Source organism: Mesoplodon bidens (assembly GCF_964165515.1).
Source record: "Mesoplodon bidens genome assembly, chromosome: 2".
NCBI classification, from domain to species: domain Eukaryota; kingdom Metazoa; phylum Chordata; class Mammalia; order Artiodactyla; family Ziphiidae; genus Mesoplodon; species Mesoplodon bidens.
Genome location: NC_138177.1, coordinates 140,645,549 through 140,667,955, shown reverse-complemented (window position 1 = coordinate 140,667,955; position 22,407 = coordinate 140,645,549). Strand labels below are relative to the sequence as shown.

The 22,407-nt window shown below is 48.4% G+C and overlaps 1 protein-coding gene and 1 pseudogene across 2 annotated transcripts in view; both read right to left on the bottom strand.

The window, feature by feature from the left end:
- Positions 1–1,256: 1,256 nt before the first annotated feature.
- LOC308605006 (charged multivesicular body protein 4b-like) lies at positions 1,257–3,566 on the bottom strand (annotated as a pseudogene). Its single transcript has 2 exons — positions 3,521–3,566; positions 1,257–1,976 (listed from the first exon to the last, which is right to left on the bottom strand). The product of its transcript is annotated as a charged multivesicular body protein 4b-like (transcript).
- An 8,459-nt stretch (positions 3,567–12,025) lies between these two features.
- DHCR24 (24-dehydrocholesterol reductase) overlaps positions 12,026–22,407 on the bottom strand; it is a 36,439-nt gene continuing 26,057 nt past the window's right edge. Inside the window, exons 7-9 of the mRNA XM_081226596.1 lie at positions 16,309–16,506; positions 16,000–16,178; positions 12,026–14,927 (exon numbers count right to left, since the gene is read on the bottom strand). Coding sequence (XP_081082722.1) covers positions 14,774–14,927; positions 16,000–16,178; positions 16,309–16,506 — 531 coding nt within the window. The 3' untranslated portion in view covers positions 12,026–14,773. The remainder of the gene's footprint in view (positions 14,928–15,999; positions 16,179–16,308; positions 16,507–22,407) is intronic.

The following is a 22,407-nucleotide window of genomic DNA, read 5'->3' as shown; positions in this document are numbered from 1 at the left end:
AGAGCTCCATGAATTGTCACAAAATGGACTCACCATGTAACCACCCCCCAGAGGGTTGAAGGACACGTTTCCAGCACCGCAGGGCCACCCCCCAACCTCCCTCCCCATCAGGTGGTTCCTCTCCTGACTTCCAGTAGTGCAGGTTAGTTTTGCCTGGTTTTGAACAGCTGTTTTTTTTTAATTAATTGAGATATTTAATAGACAGTGCAAACCATAGTTTCATCTGATTATAAATGTATGAGTTATCTATCAGTTATCACAAACAGCAACAAGGACCTTAGAGCTACGTTAGAAAAATGTATAGCTGGGATTTAACTCTAACAATCTCACGCGCTCTCAAGAGAACACCATCCGTTTCAAATCAGTGTCACAAACTCCAAAAAGACCAGGGGAGTGGGAGTGAGGAGTGGGCCAGAGTGGGAAACACAGGGGCCAGTACACAGGCGATGGACTGAAATACAGCTCTCGAGGAAACCAAAATCAGATGCTTTATTACAGCTAAGGACAAGGAAAAGCCTATGGCTTTTAAAAAACAACTCCTGGGCTTCCCTGGTGGCGCAGTGATTGAGAATCCGCCTGACAAGGCAGGGGACCCGGGTTCGATTCCTGGTCCGGGAAGATCCCACATGCCGCGGAGCAACTAAGCCCGTGCGTCACAACTACTGAGCCTGTGCTCTAGAGCCCGTGTGCCGCAACTACTGAAGCCCACGTGCCTAGAGCCCATGCTCCGCAACAAGAGAAACCACCGCAATGAGAAGCCCGCACACTGCAACGAAGAGTAGCCCCCGCTCGCCGCAACTAGAGAAAGCCTGGGCGCAGCAACGAAGACCCAACACAGCCAAAAATAATTAAACAAAATAAATAAATTTATAAAAAAACAAACAAACAACTCCTGCCAGTACCATACAAGTCTTACAAAGAGATGTGTGACAAGTCAGCTGACTTAAAAGGACAGAGGCTACATTTTCAGATCATTTCTACTGCGAACGGTCGACCCTATCCACTGAAGTTCAGCAGTGGAGTTAGTGTAGTCCAGAAGCTCAATGTTGGATTTGCAAATACAGTTTATTTTACAGAAAGTCAACATTATAAACAGCAGGCACCTCCCCCGCCCCTTGCCTGTCCCGCTGGGTGCAGACCATGCTATGCAGAGTGAGCAGTGATGCTGCTCTACTGCTTTGGAGGAAGATTCGAGAGTGCTGGAACCTGCCTACCCTGCACACACACGCGCCTGCCCGCCGCGCAGGCCATCAGACTGGGCCCAGCCCGCACTGGACCGGTTAAGTGGATCCAGCCCAGGTCTCCAATTCCTTCATGTCGTCGTCTTCCTCTTCCTTCTTCCTGGTGGGTTTTGTTGGTAGGGATACAGAGGGAACATTTGGTAGAGGGACTGTTTCCGGTCCACTGATTTCCGGCAAATTCTTGTCTAGTTCCTCCTGTTCTAGTTCTTCTAATTCTGTCATGAGCTCATCCTCGTCAAACTCTTCTCCAAACCCTATAGATTTTGAAATAGCTGTTGAAGTTTCTTCTGCAAGTTCCTGCTGGTCAGCAATGTCCTGCAATAACCCATCAGCTTTATCGACGTCCATGTTGTCGTGGGCAGCCTTCATGGTCTTGGTGGCATAGCCCACGTTCTTGAGCACCTCGGTGTTGGTGTTGGCATTCTCCAGGGCCTCTCGTTGGAACTCGATGGTTGACAGCATGCCGTTGATCTGTACCAACTGCTTTCCATACCTCTTTTTGCGCTTCAGTGCCTGGAGGGCAGCACACTTGATTTTGGTGTCGTGCTTCTTGGCAGCCATCAGCTCCTGCTCTACCTTCTTCTCCAGGAATTCTTGCTTCTTACTTAGGATCTCCTCTGTGTTCCAAAGCCTCTGGATGGCCTCCCGGTGTGTGTGGGGGGGTCGGGCCGCCCTTGCCGGCTTTACCCCCTCCAGCCCCGAACAGCTGCCCAAACACTGACACTACTGCTGCTGCTGGACGTGCCAGCCTGCGCTGCCCACTCCCCACCCTGCCACTCCCTGCTGCAGCAGGCCTCCTGAACAGCTGTGGTTTTTTTGTTTTTTTGTTTTTTGTTTTGCGGTACGCGGGCCTCTCACTGTTGTGGCCTCTCCCGTTGCGGAGCACAGGCTCTGGATGCGCAGGCTCAGCGGCCATGGCTCAGTGGCCATGGCTCATGGGCCCAGCCACTCCACGGCATGTGGGATCTTCCCGGACCGGGGCACGAACCCGTGTCCCCTGCATCGGCAGGCAGACTCTCAACCACTGTGCCACCAGGGAAGCCCGGGAATTCTTAATAGACCTGAGAATTTGACAGATAAGGACATGTAAATAATTATTTGGAGGATTTGAATAGGTGTGTTTTACTCCACATTATTTTCAGATATTCATGGAACATTTATAAAAGTTAATCTTCTAAGAAAATTTCATTTAAAATATCTAAATTAAAAACACCCTACATAGAAAATTTTAGGTTACTTTTTCTAAACAGAGTACAATAAAACAAGACATTAACAATAAAAGGATAACCCTCAAAACCAAGTACTTGGAAACTAGTAAGTAGTCTTCTTAAAAGCTCTTGGGTCTAAGAGAAAATCTAGTTTGAAATTACAGTCCATTTAGAAATTAATTACAATAAAAACTCTATATCAAAACCTATGTAATATTGTCAAAGCACCCATTAGAGGAAAATTCATAGCTTTAATAGCTTTTAATATTAAATAGGAAAGATTGAAACCAACAGAAGCCATCATTCGATTCTAGAAGTTTAGAAAAGTCAAAATAAATGTAAAACTAAGGCAGGAGTAAAGAATTAATGAGAACAAATCGAGTCTGGAAGGATGGAGGTGCTCTCACTGGGGCCTCACAAACCCTCCATGTTGGTGTGCTATTGTCAATCCCTGCTACGGCTGTAGGGTGCGGGCCACGACCCAGTGTGGGTGTGGATGGAAGAGTGTAGGGTCCACAGACTGTGAGGCTGCTGTAGAAAGGCAAAGAGTGATTGTCAGGGCTGTCTTCCCATCTTATACGTGAGTGCCTGCAGAGGTGGGGGTGATGGAAATGGCTCAGAGGCCCGCAGCCAAACAGGCAGGGCAGGGACCAGGGCTCTGACTCAGATCTTGTACTTCAGTCTCTCCTCCTTGGCCAGGTTTGCAGAGGCCATGGGTGTGGAACACAACTTGGCCTTGAACAATTTGCTGTCTTCAGTCCAGGCGAGAGAGGGCGTGTGTGGGAGTGTTGTAAAGTCTCCTTCTGGAATGTGTAGTGGCAGCTAATCTTTCTCACCTGTCACTGCCAAGCCTCACCTGCTTCTTTCTGCCAAACCGCTGGTTCTGGGCTTCCAGCTAGGCAGCCTGGGATTTGACTCCTGTGTGGAAAGGCGGCCTTTTGCTTTCCATTATTTAGAGCTATACACATAGGAGGTGCTTCATAAATGTGGCTGATGGACCAACGGAGCAAGTTCTCCATCTGGTCACCTTTCTGGCTCTTACAGCCTGGTCTCTTTACTCCAGCTGGCCACCTTCTGGCCGTGTGGACATGCTCACTTTGCACTCCAGCCAGGCCATGCTTTGGCCACACTGTGATCTGTTCTTGAAACACTCTTCTCCTAGTTTCTGTCTGGAAAATTCCTATTTATCCTCCACAACTCTGCTTAAATATGAAGGCTTCCCTGATTTTTCCAGACAATGCCGCTTTATTCTCAGCCTCTTGTGCATTCCCAGTTTGGAGCACTTTCCCTTTATATTGTAATTATTTATTCACATGCCTGTGGTCCCTACTAAAGAGAACTTCTCTATACTCAAACTCCAGTGTCTAGCTGGCACGTGTAGAAGGAGCTCAATGCATATTTGTTAAAGGATGAGTCAGTGCTCCAGGCAAGGAAACTTCCAGTTCGATTTGGCAGAAGCTTATTTTTCCTAAGTTTTTTCACTTGACATTTTTTAAAAATTAATTAATTAACTTATTTGTTTTGGGCTGTGTCGGGTCTTCGTTTCTGTGCGAGGGCTTTCTCTAGTTGTGGCGAGCGGGGGCCACACTTCATCGTGGTGCGTGGGCCTCTCACTATCGGGGCCTCTCTTGTTGCGGAGCACAGGCTCCAGACGTGCAGGCTCAGTAGTTGTGGCTCACGGGCCCAATTGCTCCGCGGCATGTGGGATCTTCCCAGACCAGGGCTCGAACCCGTGTCCCCTGCATCTGCAGGTGGACTCTCAACCACTGCGCCACCAGGGAAGCCCCTCACTTGACATTTTTTTATGAAAAATTTAAACATACACCAAAATAGAAAGGATTTTACAGTGTACCCTTGTATATGCATCACTAAAATTCTACCATTAATGTTTTATTCTTCTTGTTTTATGACATATCTTCCTGTCTGTTAATCTATTAATCACCTATCTATTATCATCCTTCTACCCATCTATTAATTACCTTACAATCTGATAAATTTCAAAGTAAGTGGCAGACATCAATACTTCCTCCTAAATACTTCAGTAGGCATACTCACTTTTTAGTATTTTTAACTAAAGTCACGTTCCTTGTCCAGAAATCTGAAATTGAAATCATAAGTATCCATTTTTATAATAACAATAATAATAAATTCTTATATCACTAGAGTTCATAATCTTCAAAGTGATTTTATATGTATTTACTGGATACAATAACTTTAAAAGGTAGGAATTACTCTCAATGTTTTTCAGTTGAGACAACTGAAATTTGGGGAGAGAAAGGGATTTCCTAAAGCTGCTGCTAGGCAACAGCATTCATGCATGTAACCTTCAAAAATTAATTGAGAACTTGCTATGTGGCAGGCACATCTTGGGACATTGCAGAAGAGAACCAGACAGACAGCAGTTCTGTCCCAGAGTGGCTCCCACCTTTCTGGGGAAGGCACTCAACCCCCGTTCTACAGTTACAGGGCAGTGTGAGAAGGATGAGGGCAGGAGGGGCCTGGGACTTTTCTATGTCCAGAATGCTCTCCCCACTCTTTTACCCACAGCGTTCTGGAGGGTGAGACCAGGAGAGAAGGCCCTTTGAACCCAGGAAGGCTAAGGCACAGATAGCCTTCACCATGACCAGTCTTCCTGTCCTCGCCCCATCTGCTCACGCCCGGTCACTCCCCTTGTACCACCTGGGCCTCTGTGCATGCTGCTTTGGTGGGAGATTTGGAAGTTTGAACAGGAAAGGGGGACTCTTAGGAAATTCAGCACAGAGTGCCCCTTCCCCAGGGTTCCAAGCTGTGTTCTTTCCACAAGTGTTCACTTCTTTCAGGGAGGAGAAAAATTAGGACAAAGGAAAGCGCATGAACAAAGGAAAGGAAGCCAAAAAGCTCAGGGCCTGTCTGGAAAATCCTAGATGGTTCGATTCGGATGATGCATGGAGTGTGTAAAGGGGAATTGCAGAGAATAAGGCAGGTGGGATTGGTTAGGTCAGTCCTTAGAGGGCTTGATTGTGAAGCTAAGCTGCTCAGACTTTATCTGACCTGTGAGAAGACACAGAAGGATTTTTGTAAAAGTTAGATTTATAATAGTAAAGCTTATAGCCAGTAAAATTCACCCTTTTTAGGTATAGAGCTCTATGGGATTTTTTTTCCAGTTCTGTGAGTTTTGACAAATGTATATAGTCATGTAATTAATCACCCAAACAAGCAAGATAAAGGATATTACCATCACCCCTAAAAGTTTCCTTGTGCCATTTGTAGGCCCCAGCCCCTGGCAACTACTGATGTGATTACCAGCCCTATAGTTTTGCCTTTTCCAGAATGTCATATAAATGGAATCATGCTGTATGTAGAATCTTGTTTCTTTCATTTTGCATGGTGTTCTTGAGATTCATCCATACTGTTGCTTGTATTAGCAGTTTGTTCCTTTCTAATGCTGACTTGTGTTCTCTTGAATGGATATACCACAGTTTACCCACTTTCAAGGAGAGGGCCATTTGGGTTGTTTCCAATCTGGGCAATTTTGAATAAAGCTGCTATAAGCAGTCCCATATAGGTCTTCATGTAGACGTATGCTTTCGTTCTTCTTCTAATGTCATAGCATTGTGGTCAGAAAAGATGCTTGATATGATTTCAATTTTCTTAAATTTACTGAGGCTTGATTTGTGACCCAAGATGTGATCTATACTGGAGAATGTTCTGTGCGCACTTGAGAAGAAAGTGTAATCTGCTGTTTTTGGATGGAATGTCCTATAAATATCAGTTAAATCTATCTGGTCGATTGTGTCATTTAAAGCTGGTGTTTCCTTATTTATTTTCATTTTGGATGATCTGTCCTTTGGTGTAAGTGAGGTGTTAAAGTTCCCCACTATTATTGTGTTACTGCCAATTTCCTCTTTTATAGCTATTAGCAGTTGCCTTATGTATTGAGGTGCTCCTATGTTGGGTGCATATACATTTATAATTGTTATATCTTCTTCTTGGATTGATCCCTTGATCATTATGTAGTGTCCTTCCTTGTCTCTTGTAACATTCTTTATTTTAAAGTCTATTTTATCTGATATGAGTATAGATACTCCAGCTTTCTTTTGATTTCCATTTGCATGGAATGTCTTTTTACATCCCCTCACTTTCAGTCTGTATGTGTCCCTAGGTCTGAAGTGCGTCTCTTGTGGACAGCATATAGATGGGTCTTGTTTTTGTATCCATTCAGCAAGCCTGTGTCTTTTGGTTGGAGCATTTCATCCACTCACGTTTAAGGTAATTATCAATATGTATGTTCCTATGACCATTTTCTTAATTGTTTTGGGTTTGTTTTTGTAGGTCCTTTTCTTCTCTTGTATTTTGCACTTAGAGAAGTTCCTTTAGCATTTGTTGTAGAGCTGGTTTGGTGGTGCTGAATTCTCTTAGCTTTTGCTTGTCTGTAAAGCTTTTGATTTCTCCATTGAATCTGAATGAAATCCTTGCCGGGTAGAGTAATCTTGGTTGTAGGTTCTTCCCTTTCATCACTTTAAGTATATCATGCCACTCCCTTCTGGCTTGTAGAGCTTCTGCTGAGAAATCAGCTGTTAACCTTATGGGATTTCCCTTGTATGTTATTTGTCATTTTTCCCTTGCTGCTTTCAATAATTTTTCTTTGTCTTTAATTTTTGCCAATTTGATTACTATGTGTCTCGGTGTGTTTCTCCTTGGGTTTATCCTGTATGGGACTCACTGCGCTTCCTGGACTTGGGTGGCTATTTCCTTTCCCATGTTAGGGAAGTTTTTGACTATAACCTCAAGTATTTTCATGGGTCCTTTCTCTCTCTCTTCCCCTTCTGGGACCCCTATAATGCGACTGTTGTTGTGTTTAATGTTGTCCCAGAGGTCTCTTAGGCTGTCTTCAATTCTTTTCATTCTTTTATCTTTATTCTGTTCCACAGCAGTGAATTCCACCATTCCATCTTCCAGGTCACTTATCCGTTCTTCTGCCTCAGTTATTATGCTATTGATTTCTTCTAGTGTAGTTTTCATTTCAGTTATTGTATTGCTCATCCCTGTTTGTTTGTTCTTTAATTCTTCTAGGTCTTTGTTAAACATTTCTTGCATCTTCTCGAACTTTGCCTCCATTCTTTTTCTAAGGTCCTGGATCATCTTCACTATCATTATTCTGAATTCTTTTTCTGGAAGGTTGCCTATCTCCACTTCATTTAGTTGTTTTTCTGAGGTTTTATCTTGTTCCTTCATCTGGTACATAGCCCTCTGCCTTTTCATCTTGTCTATCTTTCTGTGAATGTGGTTTTTGTTTCACAGGCTGCAGGATTGTAGTTCTTCTTGCTTCTGCTGTCTGCCCTCTGGCGGATGAGGCTATCTAAGAGGCTTGTGGAAGTTTCCTGATGGGAGGGACTGGTGGTGGGTAGAGCTGACTGTTGCTCTTGTGGGCGGAGCTCAGTAAAACTTTAATCCGCTTGACTGTTGATGGGTGGAGCTGGGTCCCCTCCCTGTTGGTTGTTTGGCCTGAGGCAACCCAATACTGGAGCCTACCTGGGCCCTTTGGTGGGGCTAATGGCAGACTCTGGGAGGGCTTACACCAAGGAATTCTTCCCAGAACTTCTGCTGCCAGTGTCCTTGTCCCCACGGTGAGCCACAGCCACCCCCTGCCGTTGCAGGAGACCCCCCAACACTAGCAAGTAGGTCTGGTTCAGTCTCCCCTGGTGTCACTGCTCCTTCCCCTGGGTCCCGATGCACACACTACTTCATGTGTGACCTCCAAGAGTGCAGTCTCTGTTTCCCCCAGTCCTGTCGAAGTCCTGCAATCAAATCCCACTAGCCTTCAAAGTCTGATTCTCTAGGAATTCCTCTTCCCGTTGCCGGACCCCCAGGTTCAGAGGCCTGATGTGGGGCTCAGAACCTTCACTCCAGTGGGTGAACTTCTGTGGTATAAGTGTTTTCCAGTCCGTGAGTCACCCACCCAGCAGTTATGGGATTTGATTTTACTGTGATTGCGCCCCTCCTACCATCTCATTGTGGCTTCTCGTTTGTCTTTGAAAGTGGGGTATCTTTTTTGGTGAGTTCCAGTGTCTTCCTGTTGATGATTGTCCAGCAGCTAGCTGCGATTCTGGTGTTTTCACAAGAGGGAGTGAGAGCACGTCCTGCTACTCCACCATCTTGGTTCAGGCCCTTGACATTGTGGCTTTATTATCAATAACCGTTTGATTTGTTCACTGTCGTACACATTTGCTTTTTATCTTAGTAGAGAAATTTCTGAAAAATTTTAGAAATAGCCATATTTTAGTATTTTTCTATTCTTATGTAACAATCTACCTTGATTTTGCTCATCCAAAACAATAATTCATAACTTATTTGACTCAGTCCTGTGGGTCACTCATTTTCTCAACATTCAGTTCAACTTTTTACCCACTTGCCAATGCCTCTTTCCTGCACTCTTTCTTGCTCTCATCCCGTCTTCCTAAAAACTTACTCCTAAGTATTTTATTAACAAGGAGGCATAATTGATTAAAAACAACTTAATGTTTTCCTTTCTGAAGTTATTTGCATTTTAACCCTTATATTAACAAGATAGGACTCTAGTGGAGGAATTGTAGGCATCCATCAGAAAGTTGGAGAAGACCCCTATAAGCAAATCCTATAAAGTGTTGCTTATTCTGCTTATTTTAAGGATTTGGGGGTATTACCCACTCTGTTTACTCATCAGTTAAGCTGAAAATATGCTTGATATACCTCAAGTCCTTCATATGAGTCAAGGTGGCAAAACAGAGAGTTGGCAATTTCAGGCAGAGGTTACCTGTTGTTGTAATGCTGGGATACCTAGCATAGTGCCAAGCATACAACGAATGCACAACTATCTGTTGTTTAATTGGTCAGCCAAGAGTGATTCAGGCTGTGGTCATTGATCCCTAGATTGCTGACTTTATTTGCTTTTACTGCCAATCCCTGCAATTCTGTTACAGATTATATGCAGGAGATGGTTGTGAGCTCTGTTCATGGTTCCTTCGTATGTAGAAGAACGAATGGTCTTACAAAATCAGGAACATGCTTAATCAGGCATGATCAATTATTAACTCCATTTCCAGCTCCTCTCCCCACCCTGGACGATGGGGGTGGTGGTGGCAGGGGCTGAAATCATGGCTTGGCCTTTCTGGTGACCAGCCCCCATCCAAGAGGAATCCAGGTGCCCACGCAGAGTCACCTCATTAGAACAAAAGACACCCCATTACCCAGGAAATTCCAAGAGATTTAGGAGTTCAGTGTTAGGAACCAGGAGTATCTACCTATCAGTTATATCTATCTATCTATCTATCTATCTATCTATCATCTCTATCTATAGATATACATTTATATCTATCTTTATTTATTTTTATTATCTTACAGTGCCCCATTTTTTTTTTAATCATTCCTTTGGATCTGCCCCCTAGGGAAACCCATGGGGAGGAGTATGATGGGCAGAGCAGGATTCAGCTATTTCTGGGTTCCTTGGCTCAACTATCTTCAAACCATCTGTCATCAGCAGTTCAGGCTGCCATAATAAATTACCACAGATTGTGTGGCTTATACAACAATTTATTTTGCATGGTTCTGGAGGCTGGGAAGTCCAAGATCAAGGTGCTGGAAGATCTGATGAGAGCCCTCTTCCTGGTCTGCAGATGGGCATCTTGTATCCTCAAAAAGAGGGCTAGCTGTTTCATTTCTCTTCTTAGGACACCACTCCTATCATGAGGGTTCCACCCTCATGGCCTAATTACCTCCCAAAAGGCCCACCTCCCAATTCCATAACACTGTCAACATATGAATTTCAGGTCACAAACAGTCCATAGAATCAAAATACCACCTCCTAGAACTCAACAAATCCTCCCAATATTTCACAACCTGCAATGACTACAGCGATCCTACAGGATGAAACCTGTAGGCCATCTTAACACCAGGACATAGCTAGAAAACGTATTTTTGAAACACATCTACATTTAACTTGTGTAGTGTGTGTACGTGTGTGTGTATGTGCGTGTGTGTGTGTGATTTTTCTTATATAAGCCAAGTTTGGAGAACCAACTGTTGCAACTCTGGCCTGAATGTTGGTGTCTGGGCACTGCCCACAGTGCCCACAGGGTCTGGTAGGGCAAGACGGTTCCCTTGCAGAAGGAAATGCTTTGGGTCAAAGCAGAACCCTCTGCTGATCCCTAGTGGCTTCCTTTCTGAGCTGAGTTCATGAAGAGATTCCTGACTCCCCACTACGTGTGGGGCTCAGCCAAGGGTCTCATTTCACTGTTTCTAGACCTGGAGCTACGGTCTCAACTAGCTCGGGGAGAGGCTCTTGAAGCATTTTGATGTTTTAAGACATGAGTCTGCATCCTTGTTTAACTCGTTAATGGCCTCAATGTGGCCTCCAAGCAAATCACTTGACCTTTCCTGAGCTTCACTTTCCTCATCTGTAAAATGGGGATAAAAACTGACCTGCTTTTGTTACAGGACTGTGAGGATTAAAGAAGATATTGTATGTTGCATGCTATTCAAATATAAGGTGATATTTCAGGTTTCAACTACAAAATCTGTTTTAAGGACATTAAAGATTTCTCCTTTAAGGAGAATTTACAAATCCTGATTTGTGAAACTGAACAATTGGAAGAAGAATTTCCTAAGGGGTTCCTCTCAAACAACTTTAGGATGGGGCCCTGACATCACATATATTTTAGGAAAATGTCCATCATGTATATCTATGCATTTGCATAAAACTTTATTGCACTAAACTCAACCCTTGTGTCTCTGTTCATTTAAACCTGACGACCTGTAACAATTAGGGTGAACTAAATTGCTCGAACAAGTAGTCCTGAATATGCAGTGACTCAACTAGTGAGTTTATTTCTTGTTCCCAGACCAGGCCAAAGTTCAGGTTGGTGGGCAGTTCTCCATACAGTGATTCAGGGATCTAGCTCCTTCCCCTTATGACTCTGCTACCACCTATGGCCTGGTTGTCATCTGCGTCCAAATAACAGAAGAGCCAGGAGAACCTCACACAGGGCCTTACCACTTCTGCTCACATTCTCCCGGAGCGACTCTAACACAAGGGCACGTCTGAGGGCGAGGGAGGCTGGGAAATGTAGTCCAGTGGTGTGCTCAAAGGGAGGAAGGGGTTTTGGTGGACAGTTAGTGGTCTCTACCAGTGTGTAAATGAGGAGTCTCAATAGGACTAACTGATTTGCCAAAATGAGTTAGGTCATCTAAGTGACAAAGCCAGGACTGCAGCCCAGAGCTTCGGTCAGGTCTGGTGCCTTGAAAAGCACAGCCCCACCTCGATCTGAGCCCCACCTCACCTGAACTCTTCTCACTGGTCTCCTAGCTTCCAAGTTCCTCCTTGTACTCTGTTCTCCACCCTGCAGATAGGGGAACATGATCAACATCCATGCCAGATCATTGTGACGGTGATGGAAATTCAAAAACAGTTAAGAAAATCACCTTGGTCCCTCTGCCCTAACACACCTGTCCCTTCCCCGCCATCTTCCAGCCCTCGCGGGTTCAGAGGGAAACTGGAGCCTGCACTTGAGCCAGAAGTGCCTCCACGTCGTGGTCCCCTGATCAAGAAACGACAAAGGCTACTTTCCAGATCACACTTTTATTCTTACAGAAGTGGGGGCCACACAGCCATAGGGACATGAAGTGTTCAGACAGTAGGTACAGCGCCTGCAGCTGCAAGAGCCTGCTGGGGGGTGGGGGGGACCCATGCCTTCTCCCGCGGCCCCCATGATTAAGGAAAAAACTAAAAATCACACAGCATTCACTGCCACCCCCATCCCCACCCCTTCCCTTTCAGTAACAGCTAATTAGATTATGCATCCTTCCAGCCAAAGAAACTGGCTAGAATCCGGATTTGACAGAAAACCTTCATGCAGAGAAACTCAGCGTTCCGGAAGGGAGGCCTCTTCTTATACTTTCCACACACGCTGCCCCACTCCCGCCATGTGCCAAGTTTAATTCCACCTGAAACCACCACCTGGATGGGTAGTGACAAGACTGGCTACAAGAAAGAGCTGGTCACTCAGCTCAACATGCTTGGAAGACTGCCCCTTTCTAGGCAAGATATCACTGAAGCAAAACACTAACCTGAGGCTGGTGTGACCCCCAGACCCTCCCTTCAGAGCCCCGGGTTCCGAGTGAGGTCTGTGAAGGGCAGGATTTTGGTTTGTAGGACTGAGGATAACAGAAGCTGCTGGCATCTCTGCCCACACTCCCAGGGGCCCAGGGACGGCGGCCCCACTGGTGAAAGGATGGGGCCTTATCTGTTGGGCTAATCTAGCTCGGGCTCACCATTCGTCTACAGCAAGTAGGATCATCAGTTTAGCGCCGAGCGGGAAGCCCACGGGCCCACTAGGAGAGCTAATGCCAAGTATTCACGTGCTTTGCATACAAGCGAGAAAATGAGGTTTATTTTTTTCTTATGCCCCCTCCAGAGGCCAAATGGGGAAGAGTGGTTCCTCTGCCTTCTGGGTGCCCTGAATGCGCCCAGAACTCCCAGGACCATGCCAAGACACTACAGCGTGCCAAGCCCAGGGAAGGATGAGTGAGCCTCGGCAGGCAAATCGTGGCTCTGGGAGGATTCTGGCAACCTGTGGTGACAAGACTGACACTTCCTTTCAGGCCATGGATGCGCCTTTCTGAAAAGATGAGAGCTGGCTTTGGGCTGAAGGAAGGACCTTAAGTGGCAGACAAGCCCCCAAGCGTCCACTTCGATCATTTGCTCTTCCTCTGACTATCCGCACACAAGAGGCTTTTCACGGGGTTTGCAGTCATGGTGTTTAAGACAGTTCTGCACTTCTAACGCAGAAGGGCCTCGGGTGGTCCTGTGTGTGCTGATATGACAGATGAGGGAACTGCAGCTCAGAGGGACAAATGACGTGCCCACGGGCGCAGAACTCGTGGAGGATACAGCAAGATCTGAAACCCAGGCCTCCTGGCTCCCGGTGCAGTGCGCTCTCTCTCCCCCAAAATGTCACCGCCTGGCACAGTTCACTTGATTCCAGCTTCCCTTACACAATTCCCTCTCAGATTCTGGGTTTTCAGCTGAGGCTGGGCAGTTCTGAAGACGGAGCTGCATAAACAACCAAGCTTTACTAGGTGGGCAGGGACCTGGGAAGGTTTCCTTCCCTCTGGAATGGAAATGGAGCTGAATTTTCTCTGAGCTTAGGATTTGTAAGGCACTAAAATTAACTACAGTTGGGGGCCGGGGGAGAAAGAAAAAAAGGGGGAGATGAGCGGTTGGAGAAATCAAGTTGATGCTGTTTTCTTTCAGCCCTGCAGTGAGGAAGCCCACGCAACCAGGTGACGGTGGGCTCCATTTTCCTGCTTGGCGCGGTCCCACCCCCCAACTCCCACCCCTACTGCAGAGCAGAGGACACAGCCCCACCATGGCAAAGCGGGTCCTGGGAACAAGAGCCACGGAGGGTGGACAGCCAAGAATGAGCCCAGGTCCTCTGGATTCAATTCAGAGCAGAGACCACTCACCCAACCTGGGCAGGTGTCCCAGGCCTGGGCCCGGCCAGGATTCAACCCTGAAGTGTCTTCTCCAAGGACACAGTCCCCTCTGAGTGGACTTGGGCAATGGCTGCAGTGGGCCTGCAAGCCTGAGCATGGAGGAGGAAGGGGCAAGGCGCCACCGAGCATGGCAGGGAGAACTTTGGAATCAGACCTGGCTTTGGCACAGCACATCTTGGGCCCGCCCGCCCGCCCGCCCCATCTGTCGTCCTCCCAAGACCCCAGGGATGGAGAGGAACCTTCCTTCCTTCCCTCCGCGAGGAGGTCTTGCAGCTGACAAGTGATGGCAGCGCAACTCGAGGGCACCCACTTCAGCCAAACCCGAGCCCAGGTGACCTAACATGGAGCCTTCCCGGACTCAACCACTGAATCCAAAGCACTTTAGTCCGACGTGACGCTGAGTGGGAAGCCGTGCTAACAGAAGCTGCCACTTCTCCGGCATCTCTGCTGCGACAGGTGCTTGACTTAGATGACAACAGCAGGCAGACAGCATTACCCCCTTTTAACAGATGAGAAGCAGGGCTCAGAGTGGCTGAGTGACTCACTCAGAGTCACACAGCTAATGAGCGGCAGAACTGGGAACTAGATTCGGGTTTGTCTGACTCCAAATCTCATGTCCTGTCCACTCTACTTGGCTGCCCCTGAAAGCTGGGAGCAAGCTGTCGGGGCCATCTGGGTGGGGTCTCTGGAGGGGTTTCTTTCTGAAAGTGTGGATCTGGCAGAGCAGCCAAGCTTGAGTGAAGGGAAGATAGATGCCTTCTGGCCCTGGGGACAGGGTCCGCCCTCGCGTCCGCCTTCTTCCGAGTGGGCTCCGGCTCAGTGCCTGGCAGCCTTGCAGATCTTGTCATAGACCTCCGGGAAGGCGTCCTGGCAGCCGAGCTGTTTCCGCAGCCTATGGTACAGGGAGCCGTCAAACATCTCCCAGAACTCCTCCCGGTCCATGTAGCAGTCGGCGTACAGCATCTGGAACCTGCAGCGCAGACACAAGGGTGAGGACTTGGGGATGGGGGTAAGAGGGGCGGGGAGGGGAAAGGGGCGCAAAGAACCCCAACCATCCCTAATGCGCCCCTAATGCACCGCCTGCTCTGCAGGGCAGGACGCGCTTTTGGAGGATTTCTCTTGTTTAATCCCCCTAATGAGCTAGTGCTTGAGGCTGGTGCAGGAATTTTTATCCCCATTTTACAGACGGCGGGCGGGGGGTGGAATCTGGGCTCAGGGCTTTAAGTGGCAGTGGAGGCAGAGTCCGGAGCAGAATGCAGTGCACCGAATGCCCGTCTCCCCGATACGGTCGCCAGGCTGCTTTCTCTCTCTTTTTTGATGTTCAGTAAACTGCACATAAGGCAAGTGTACAACTTGAAGCTACGAGGATGTATGTCACAACACAGGGAATGTAGCCAATATCTTATAATAACTATAAATAGACTATGACCTTTAAAAATTGTGAATCACTAAATTGTACACCTGTAACATAATATTGTACAGCAACTACACTTCAATAACATAAATCAATAAAATAAGCAGAAAATGTTTTTTTAATGAATTTAAACAAAGAAACACACTGCTTGACAAGTTCGATGTATGTCTGTAACCTTGAAACTGTCACCACAGTCCAGATAACGGCCATCTCCATCACCCCCAAACTTTCCTCATGCCCCAAATTCCCGTGCTGTCTGTCCATCACCCTCCACCATCCCAGGCAGAACCGCCTTCTGTCACCATGGGTTCATCTGCATTTTCCAGAGCTTTATATAAATAAAAAATATATATATAAATAGAATCATACAGTACTCTTTTTTCCTGGCTTCTTTCCATCAGCATAATTATTCTGAGATTCGTCCACGTGGATTTTGCACATCCATGGTTTGTTCCAGGATGTTTCTGAGCAATGCTCTGTCCAGGCCTCTGTGTGGTTTTCATGGTCCTGAGTCCCCCCCCCCAACCTCAGCTTTGGCCTCCAACCTGGAGTGGGAGCCCCTGGACACGTCTAAAGCACCCCCATCAGCGCCCTGTGGCTGACGGCCACACCCTGGGCACTCGCTCACCCGTGCACACTTCGGACGAACTTCTCCAACTGCCTCATGCAGGACCGGGCTTCAAAGTGCTTCACACGCGGCTCCCCGTAGGCACCAATGTCGACGTAGAGCTCGGCCTCGTCTCCCTTGGGGTGTACCAGGCCTGGCTGGCTGGGCAGGATGAATGGGCACAGCCAGATGGGGTAGACCTGGGGGGCCAGGGAAGGCGTGTTGGTGCTTTTCCTCCCCCAGGAGGCAGGCTCTGCAGCACTCCCCTCTCTCTGCTGCTCGCAGGCCACCCTCACCCCGCGTCCCCGCTGAGCTCCCGGCCCGGCTCACGTGGATGTCGCTGTGGAAGGTGTGCAGGGCCCGCGGCAGGCACTTCATGGGCACCAGCATGTCCTGCACCACGTGGTGCTGCTCGTACAGCTTGCGCAGCGTCTCGCCCTGGGTCAGCTTCAGGAGGGAGATCTTGGGAGGCACCATCCAACCAAAGAGGTAGCGGAAGACGGGGTTGTTGCCAAAGGGGATGATGTCCTGAAAGACAAGGGTTGGGGATGGAGAGAAGGAACTCAGCAGGGCCCAGTGTCCCCAGGTGCCAGGGGCCGGGTCCTCCTCTGGTACTGGACAGAAATGCGACAGGTCCACTCCTATCTGGGGGGGAGTGGTGGTACCCAGGATTTACCCAGCTGGATCTGGGTTTGATTCCCAGCTCCGGCATTTACCAGCTCTGATGATGATCTTGGGCTGGGGACTTAACCTCCCTGAGCTCAGTTTCCTGATCTGCAAAATGGGGCTCGTGAGAATGAATGGTAAGATACCAAATGGAAGGCACTCAGCCCACTGCCTGAAGCAAAATAACAACGAAGCTATCATTGCTGTTCTAGTGGCTGAGGTCAGTGTGGCTGGCACAGAGCAGGCACTCCATAAATGTTTGAGAATGCTGTTGAATGGCAAGAGGGATGGATACTCAGAGAGCTTAAGCCATTTCCCTAAGGTCACACCGCCAGAGACGGCTCCCACCAATGTGGGGAAGGTCTCGCTCAGGTTCAACGATGAGCCCTTCGGTTTATAGCATCTCCTGAGAGGCCTTCTCTGACGCCCCTATTAAAATGTCACTGCTTCCCATCCCTCCATACACACAACAGCAAATTTTTGCTCACCTGTCAAGGCCAAGCTTGACAGCTACCTTCAGTCCTAGGCAGAGCTAGCCACTTTCTCTTGCTCCTGTGGCCCTGCACAGTGCTACCCCCCCTGCCTCCCCCAAGCTGGCCTCTTGGGAAACCCCCCTGAGCAGGGCTGTCCTTCCTCTCCCACGCCTCAAACCTCCACAAAGGAGGAGCCCCCCATTCACGATCGTCCTCCCTGCCCCCAGTCTGCCGTCTTCCTGAGGGCTGCCAGCGTGCACCTGATACCCCATCCCCATAGCTCCTGGGCCCTAGAAGCCAAGGACATTCCTTCATTCGTTAGACAATTACGAGGCGCCTATGCGCTCAGGTGCCAGGTTCTGTGCTGGGTGCTGGGGATACCCAGATCATCGAGCCGTGGTCCCTGACCTCAGGTGTGAAGAGCTGCAACAGAGAGATGCAGAGGCAGCTCATAAAAGGGTCCACGTCAGACTAGGGTCAGTGGTGGCTGCCCAAAGAAGCCCCCAGGCTAAGCTTCAGAGGCTGCATGACTCTTCCTCTTCCCTCCCCTCCCCTCCCCTGGAATCATCTCCTCTGATCACCAGCCCACTCCCATGAGGGAGGGAGGGGCCTGTCTACTCTCTGCTCTGTTAGATTCCAGCTCCTACACCAGTTCCTGGCTCACAACAGAAGCTCAGGAAATAGCGTGGCTTTTATTGTTCCCTTGGTTGTCCTTGGAAAAGCCACACAGGCTCATAGCAGAAATCCCCCTCAAAGGCTAAGCCCTGACCCCATTTCCCTCACAGCCCTGACCACTCATCATTCCTCCTCCATCCCAATCTCTTTCCCCACCACAAAGGCAACCATTCTGAGGAATTATTTGTGGACCCTTCTAGAGACATTCGATGCACAGACAAGTCCATGGGCTTAAAAAAAAATACATGTCACAAATGGCAGCGTCCTCCTGCTTATCACTGTATCCTGGGCGTCGGCACACAACGCTACTGCATTCTTTGTCCTGGATGCCTGACACTGTACAGACAGACCTTGTTTTATTGCACTTCTGATTTGTGATCAGTGATCTTTGATGTCACTACTCTGACTTGCTGACAGCTCAGATAACGGTTAGCATTTTTTAGCATTTTTTAGCAATAAAGTATTTTTAAATTAAGGTATGCCCCCCCCTTTTTTTAGACATAATGCTAGTGCCCACTTAATAGACTACAGTATAGTGTAAACATAACTTTTATGTGCGCTGGGACAACACTGTAAAGCAATTATAGCCTAATAAAAATATTAAATTAAAAAAATATATATATATGCACTGGGAAACCAAAAAATTTGTGTAACTCACTTTATTGTGATATTTGCTTTATTGCAGTGGTCTGGAACCCAACATGCAATACCTCCAAGGTCACCCTTCACGGGGTGGGGCTGCAAAGTCCTAGCCCCCTGGCCTCAAGGTGGGACAGCTCTGGAGGGCCATCCAGCCCCAGAGCTCCCTGTGGGTTGGCTGCGGTCTTTGTTGTGACTGCCTCACACCTCCCCTTTTCCCTCTGCCCGGCCCTGCTTCCCTTTCCCCTCGCAGCTGAGGATCACCAGAGTTCTCCTGAACAAACTTCCTGTGCGCACATCTTGGTAGTAAAATACCCATCCTTCCAGATTCTTCCTTTAACTTCAGGCAGTACAGGCTAGTGTTTAACAGCACAAAAATATAAGACAAACCTCATTTTGAAACCTAGCTCTGTGGGGTTTTTTTGTTTTTTTTTGTTTTGTTTTATAGTTTCTGCTTTATAACAAAGTGAATCAGTTCTACATATACATCTGTTCCCATATCCCTTCCCTCTTGCATCTCCCTCCCTCCCACCCTCCCTATCCCACCCCTCCAGGCGGTCTAGCTCTGTGGTTTTAAAACCCATCCAGGAGTTCTCTGCTACTCCTTTCTTCAAGAGGTGGAGCTTAATTCCCCCCTCCTTGGGTGTGGGCCAGACTTGGTGACTCCGTTCTAATAAGAGAGTAGGGCGGGAGTGGTGAGGTGCCAAGACTGGGTCATGGAAGGCACTGAGGACCCCTCCTTGGTCTCTCTCTTGGATCACCTGCTCTGGAGGAAGCCAGCTGCCCTGTTGTGAAGACACTTGAGCAGCCCAGGTGGCAAGGGACGGAGGCCTCTTGTCAACAGCCACGTGAGGGACCCTTCCAGGAAGCAGACTCTCCAGCCCTACTAGAGCCTCCAGCACACCAGCCCTGCCGACACCTTGACTGCAGCCCTGAGCCAGAAACACCAACGTCATCGCTCTCCAATCCCTGAGCCTCGAAACTGAGATAACAGAGGGCAGTTGTTGTAATCCTCACAATTTGGGGTTAATTCATTATGCAGCAATAGGTAACCAATACACTCTTATCTCTTACTGAGTTGTGTTACTTTAGATAACCTAAACCAGTTTCTTCATCTGTAAAGTGGAAACAGCACTAGCACCTACCCTCACAGGGCTGTTAGGAAGATGGAGAGAATGCATGTGAAGTGTCTGGCCTAAGAACTAACATGTAAGGAGTGATTCATGTTCATTGCTGCTGTTATCATTCTAATGTGCCCTCACATACTTTGCTGGCCCCTCTTTCCTTTCCTGTCTCTTAAATATCCCTGCTCTTGACAAAACCACACCTCCCACATCCTTAACACTGCTCTTGGCAGGGATAAAGAGGGACTCGGGGGTCTTCTGCCTTTGGCAAAACTTTCCACCAAACGCTCTGGGCCTGGACACTGCTCAGAGGATTAACAGGGATGGGGGAAGCCCAGAGCTCCCCAGGCCTTGATGAAGCCTCTGCTGGCCACTCCTCCACCCCTTACCACTGCCCCATCACATCCTGCCTGAGAGACCTAGCCCACGACTAGAAGGGACCCGACACCTCCTCCTAGGAGACCACCAGGTGTAATTCCTTCATGCCTGACATCCCTATTTATCTCAGTCACGGTGGACTTTTGGGTGCCTCCCACTAGCACCCTTGATGTGCTACAGCGATGCAATGTCTTTTAACCTGACCCCCCTGGCCACTGTCCCCCCATCTGCCAAACCCCTCCCCTGTGCTCTCTCGTGGTCTAGACAGCAGCAAACCCCCTCCATCCTCAAGCTCTTCTCTCGACCGTCGTGTCCTCTCCTTGCTCTTAGCTGGAACCTGGCTGGCCCCTGCAGCCCTCCGAGGTGGTATCATTTTCTCTCCATGACCCTCTGGGGTAGACGGAGGTGAGGTGGGTTCCTCATTACTGCTTCTAGGTCTCTGCCCCTCCCATTCCCTGAAAACCCTCAGCGGCTTTGCAGCCACCTGCCCATCATCTCCACCCCCATCATCTCCCTCGTTCCCAGGTCACGGCCACCTTCTTCAACACCCATCTTATCACTGATGTGATTTAATATCCACCTCTGTGATCTTTCCCACGCCCCAGCCTCCTCTCTGTCCTCCAGCGATCTTACCTTCCACCTGGCCTCTGCCCTGACTCTCTTGTCACACTCCAGAGCAGGGGATGAGGAGCTACAGCCCGTGGGAATCGGTCTGCAAGCGGATCCAGCCTGCTGGCCAAATCTGGCCCCCTGCCTGTGTTTATACATAGTATCACTGGAGCACAGCCATGCACGTCTGTTTGTGCACTGCCTGTGGCTGCTTTTGTGCTACAAGGGCAGGGCTGAGCGGCTGCGACAGGGCGTAGGACCCGCAGAGCCTAAAGCTTTTGTTATTTGGCCCTTTAAGAAAGTTTGCTGACCTCTCGATGTTGTCCTATTGTCTGTATTCATTGCCTCTGCTGACTTGGAAAAAAACAAAGCACGTCAGAGCTGTGAGTTGAGTTTATTCAGTGTCTCACTGACTATAGCCTGGGAGACCCGCTCTCAAACGGCTCTGAGAAACCGTTCCGAAGAGGTAAAGGCCAGATCAGTATGTATGTGATTCTGGCGAAGCGTACGTGTAATCAAGCACAGGTCTCGGTCGAAGGTTGTTGCTAGTTATGAGGCACAGCCATCTTATTAATGGTTTTGGTACTTTTCTAAGTATGGGAAGATCCAAGAATTTGGGTTCATAAAATTTTCTCCCCAAAATATCTACCTATCTGAAGGCTGTCTTTATCTGCCAGTTTTCCCATAGCACAGAGTGCCTCATTACTGACCTTTGCCCTGAATTTCTTTCAGGGGCGGTTGACGGTGACCGCAAGGCCTAATGATTTCATTCCTGCAGAACTGGATGGTAGGCAACATTCTTCATTTGGCATCTCCATAGTTTCAATTCCGAGCGTGCGCCCTCTGACTACCACTAACTCTCCTTCCTGCTGCTCATGCCCTCCAGTGCTCTGACGTCAATTCTTCACGCCACGGGGCACCCAGGCCACGATATCAGTCCCTTCAGCCCCGCACATCCTCACTGGCCCCCCTCAGCTGGCTCGGATTTCATCCTGATCATGTCCTGGCTTTTCCAACCCCGCCCCACTTGTCATACTCATTTGCAAAACCTCAACCGTGGTTAAATCTAACTTTCTCCCTAGGCTGTACCCCGTCCACAGAGCTGAACGTGTGAAAATCCACAACCACCAGGGCTGGTCTCACTGTAAACTCATGGTCATGAATCTTTGGCAGGCCCAGTGTTGCCCAGCAATCCTATGACATTTCCCCAGTTAATTCATTCCCACTCCCTAAGGGACAATTTCCCATCTCCTCTCTCCTCAGTCCTTCAACAACCCCTCACCCCCCATCTTGGCTAAAATCCTTGCTTCCTATTTCGTTGAGAAAATAGAAGAACTCCCACACCCTCCCCCCACCAAATGGTCCTCCTGTTTGTAGCAACTGTTCCATTAACACTTCCTCCCTCCTGTCCAGTGGGTGAATCTCCATGCTCTCACCTAAAGGCAACCTCTCCACCTGGGCACAGGATCCATCCATCCTCAAGGTTCACCCTGCGAGCACACCCTCTCCCCTGCACTGCCAGCACGTCAACATGCGGTAACCTCTCCCTTCTTGAAAGTCACACATGGACTTCCCTGGCGGTCCAGTGGTTAACACTCTGCACTTACACTGCAGGGGGCACGGGTTTGACCCCTGGTTGGGGAACTAAGATCCCATGTGCCGTGCGGCGCAGCCAAAAAAAAAAATCAAAATAAAAAATAAAACAGTCACACAAAATACTTCCCCTCGATCCTACATCCCCCTCTGGCTCCCACCCTACTTTTCTGCTTTCCCTTATACTGAGCCTTCTCAGATTTCCATTTTCACTGTCTCCACTTGCCTGTCTCTGTTTTCTCTTGAACCCACGTCAGGCTTTCAGCCCCATG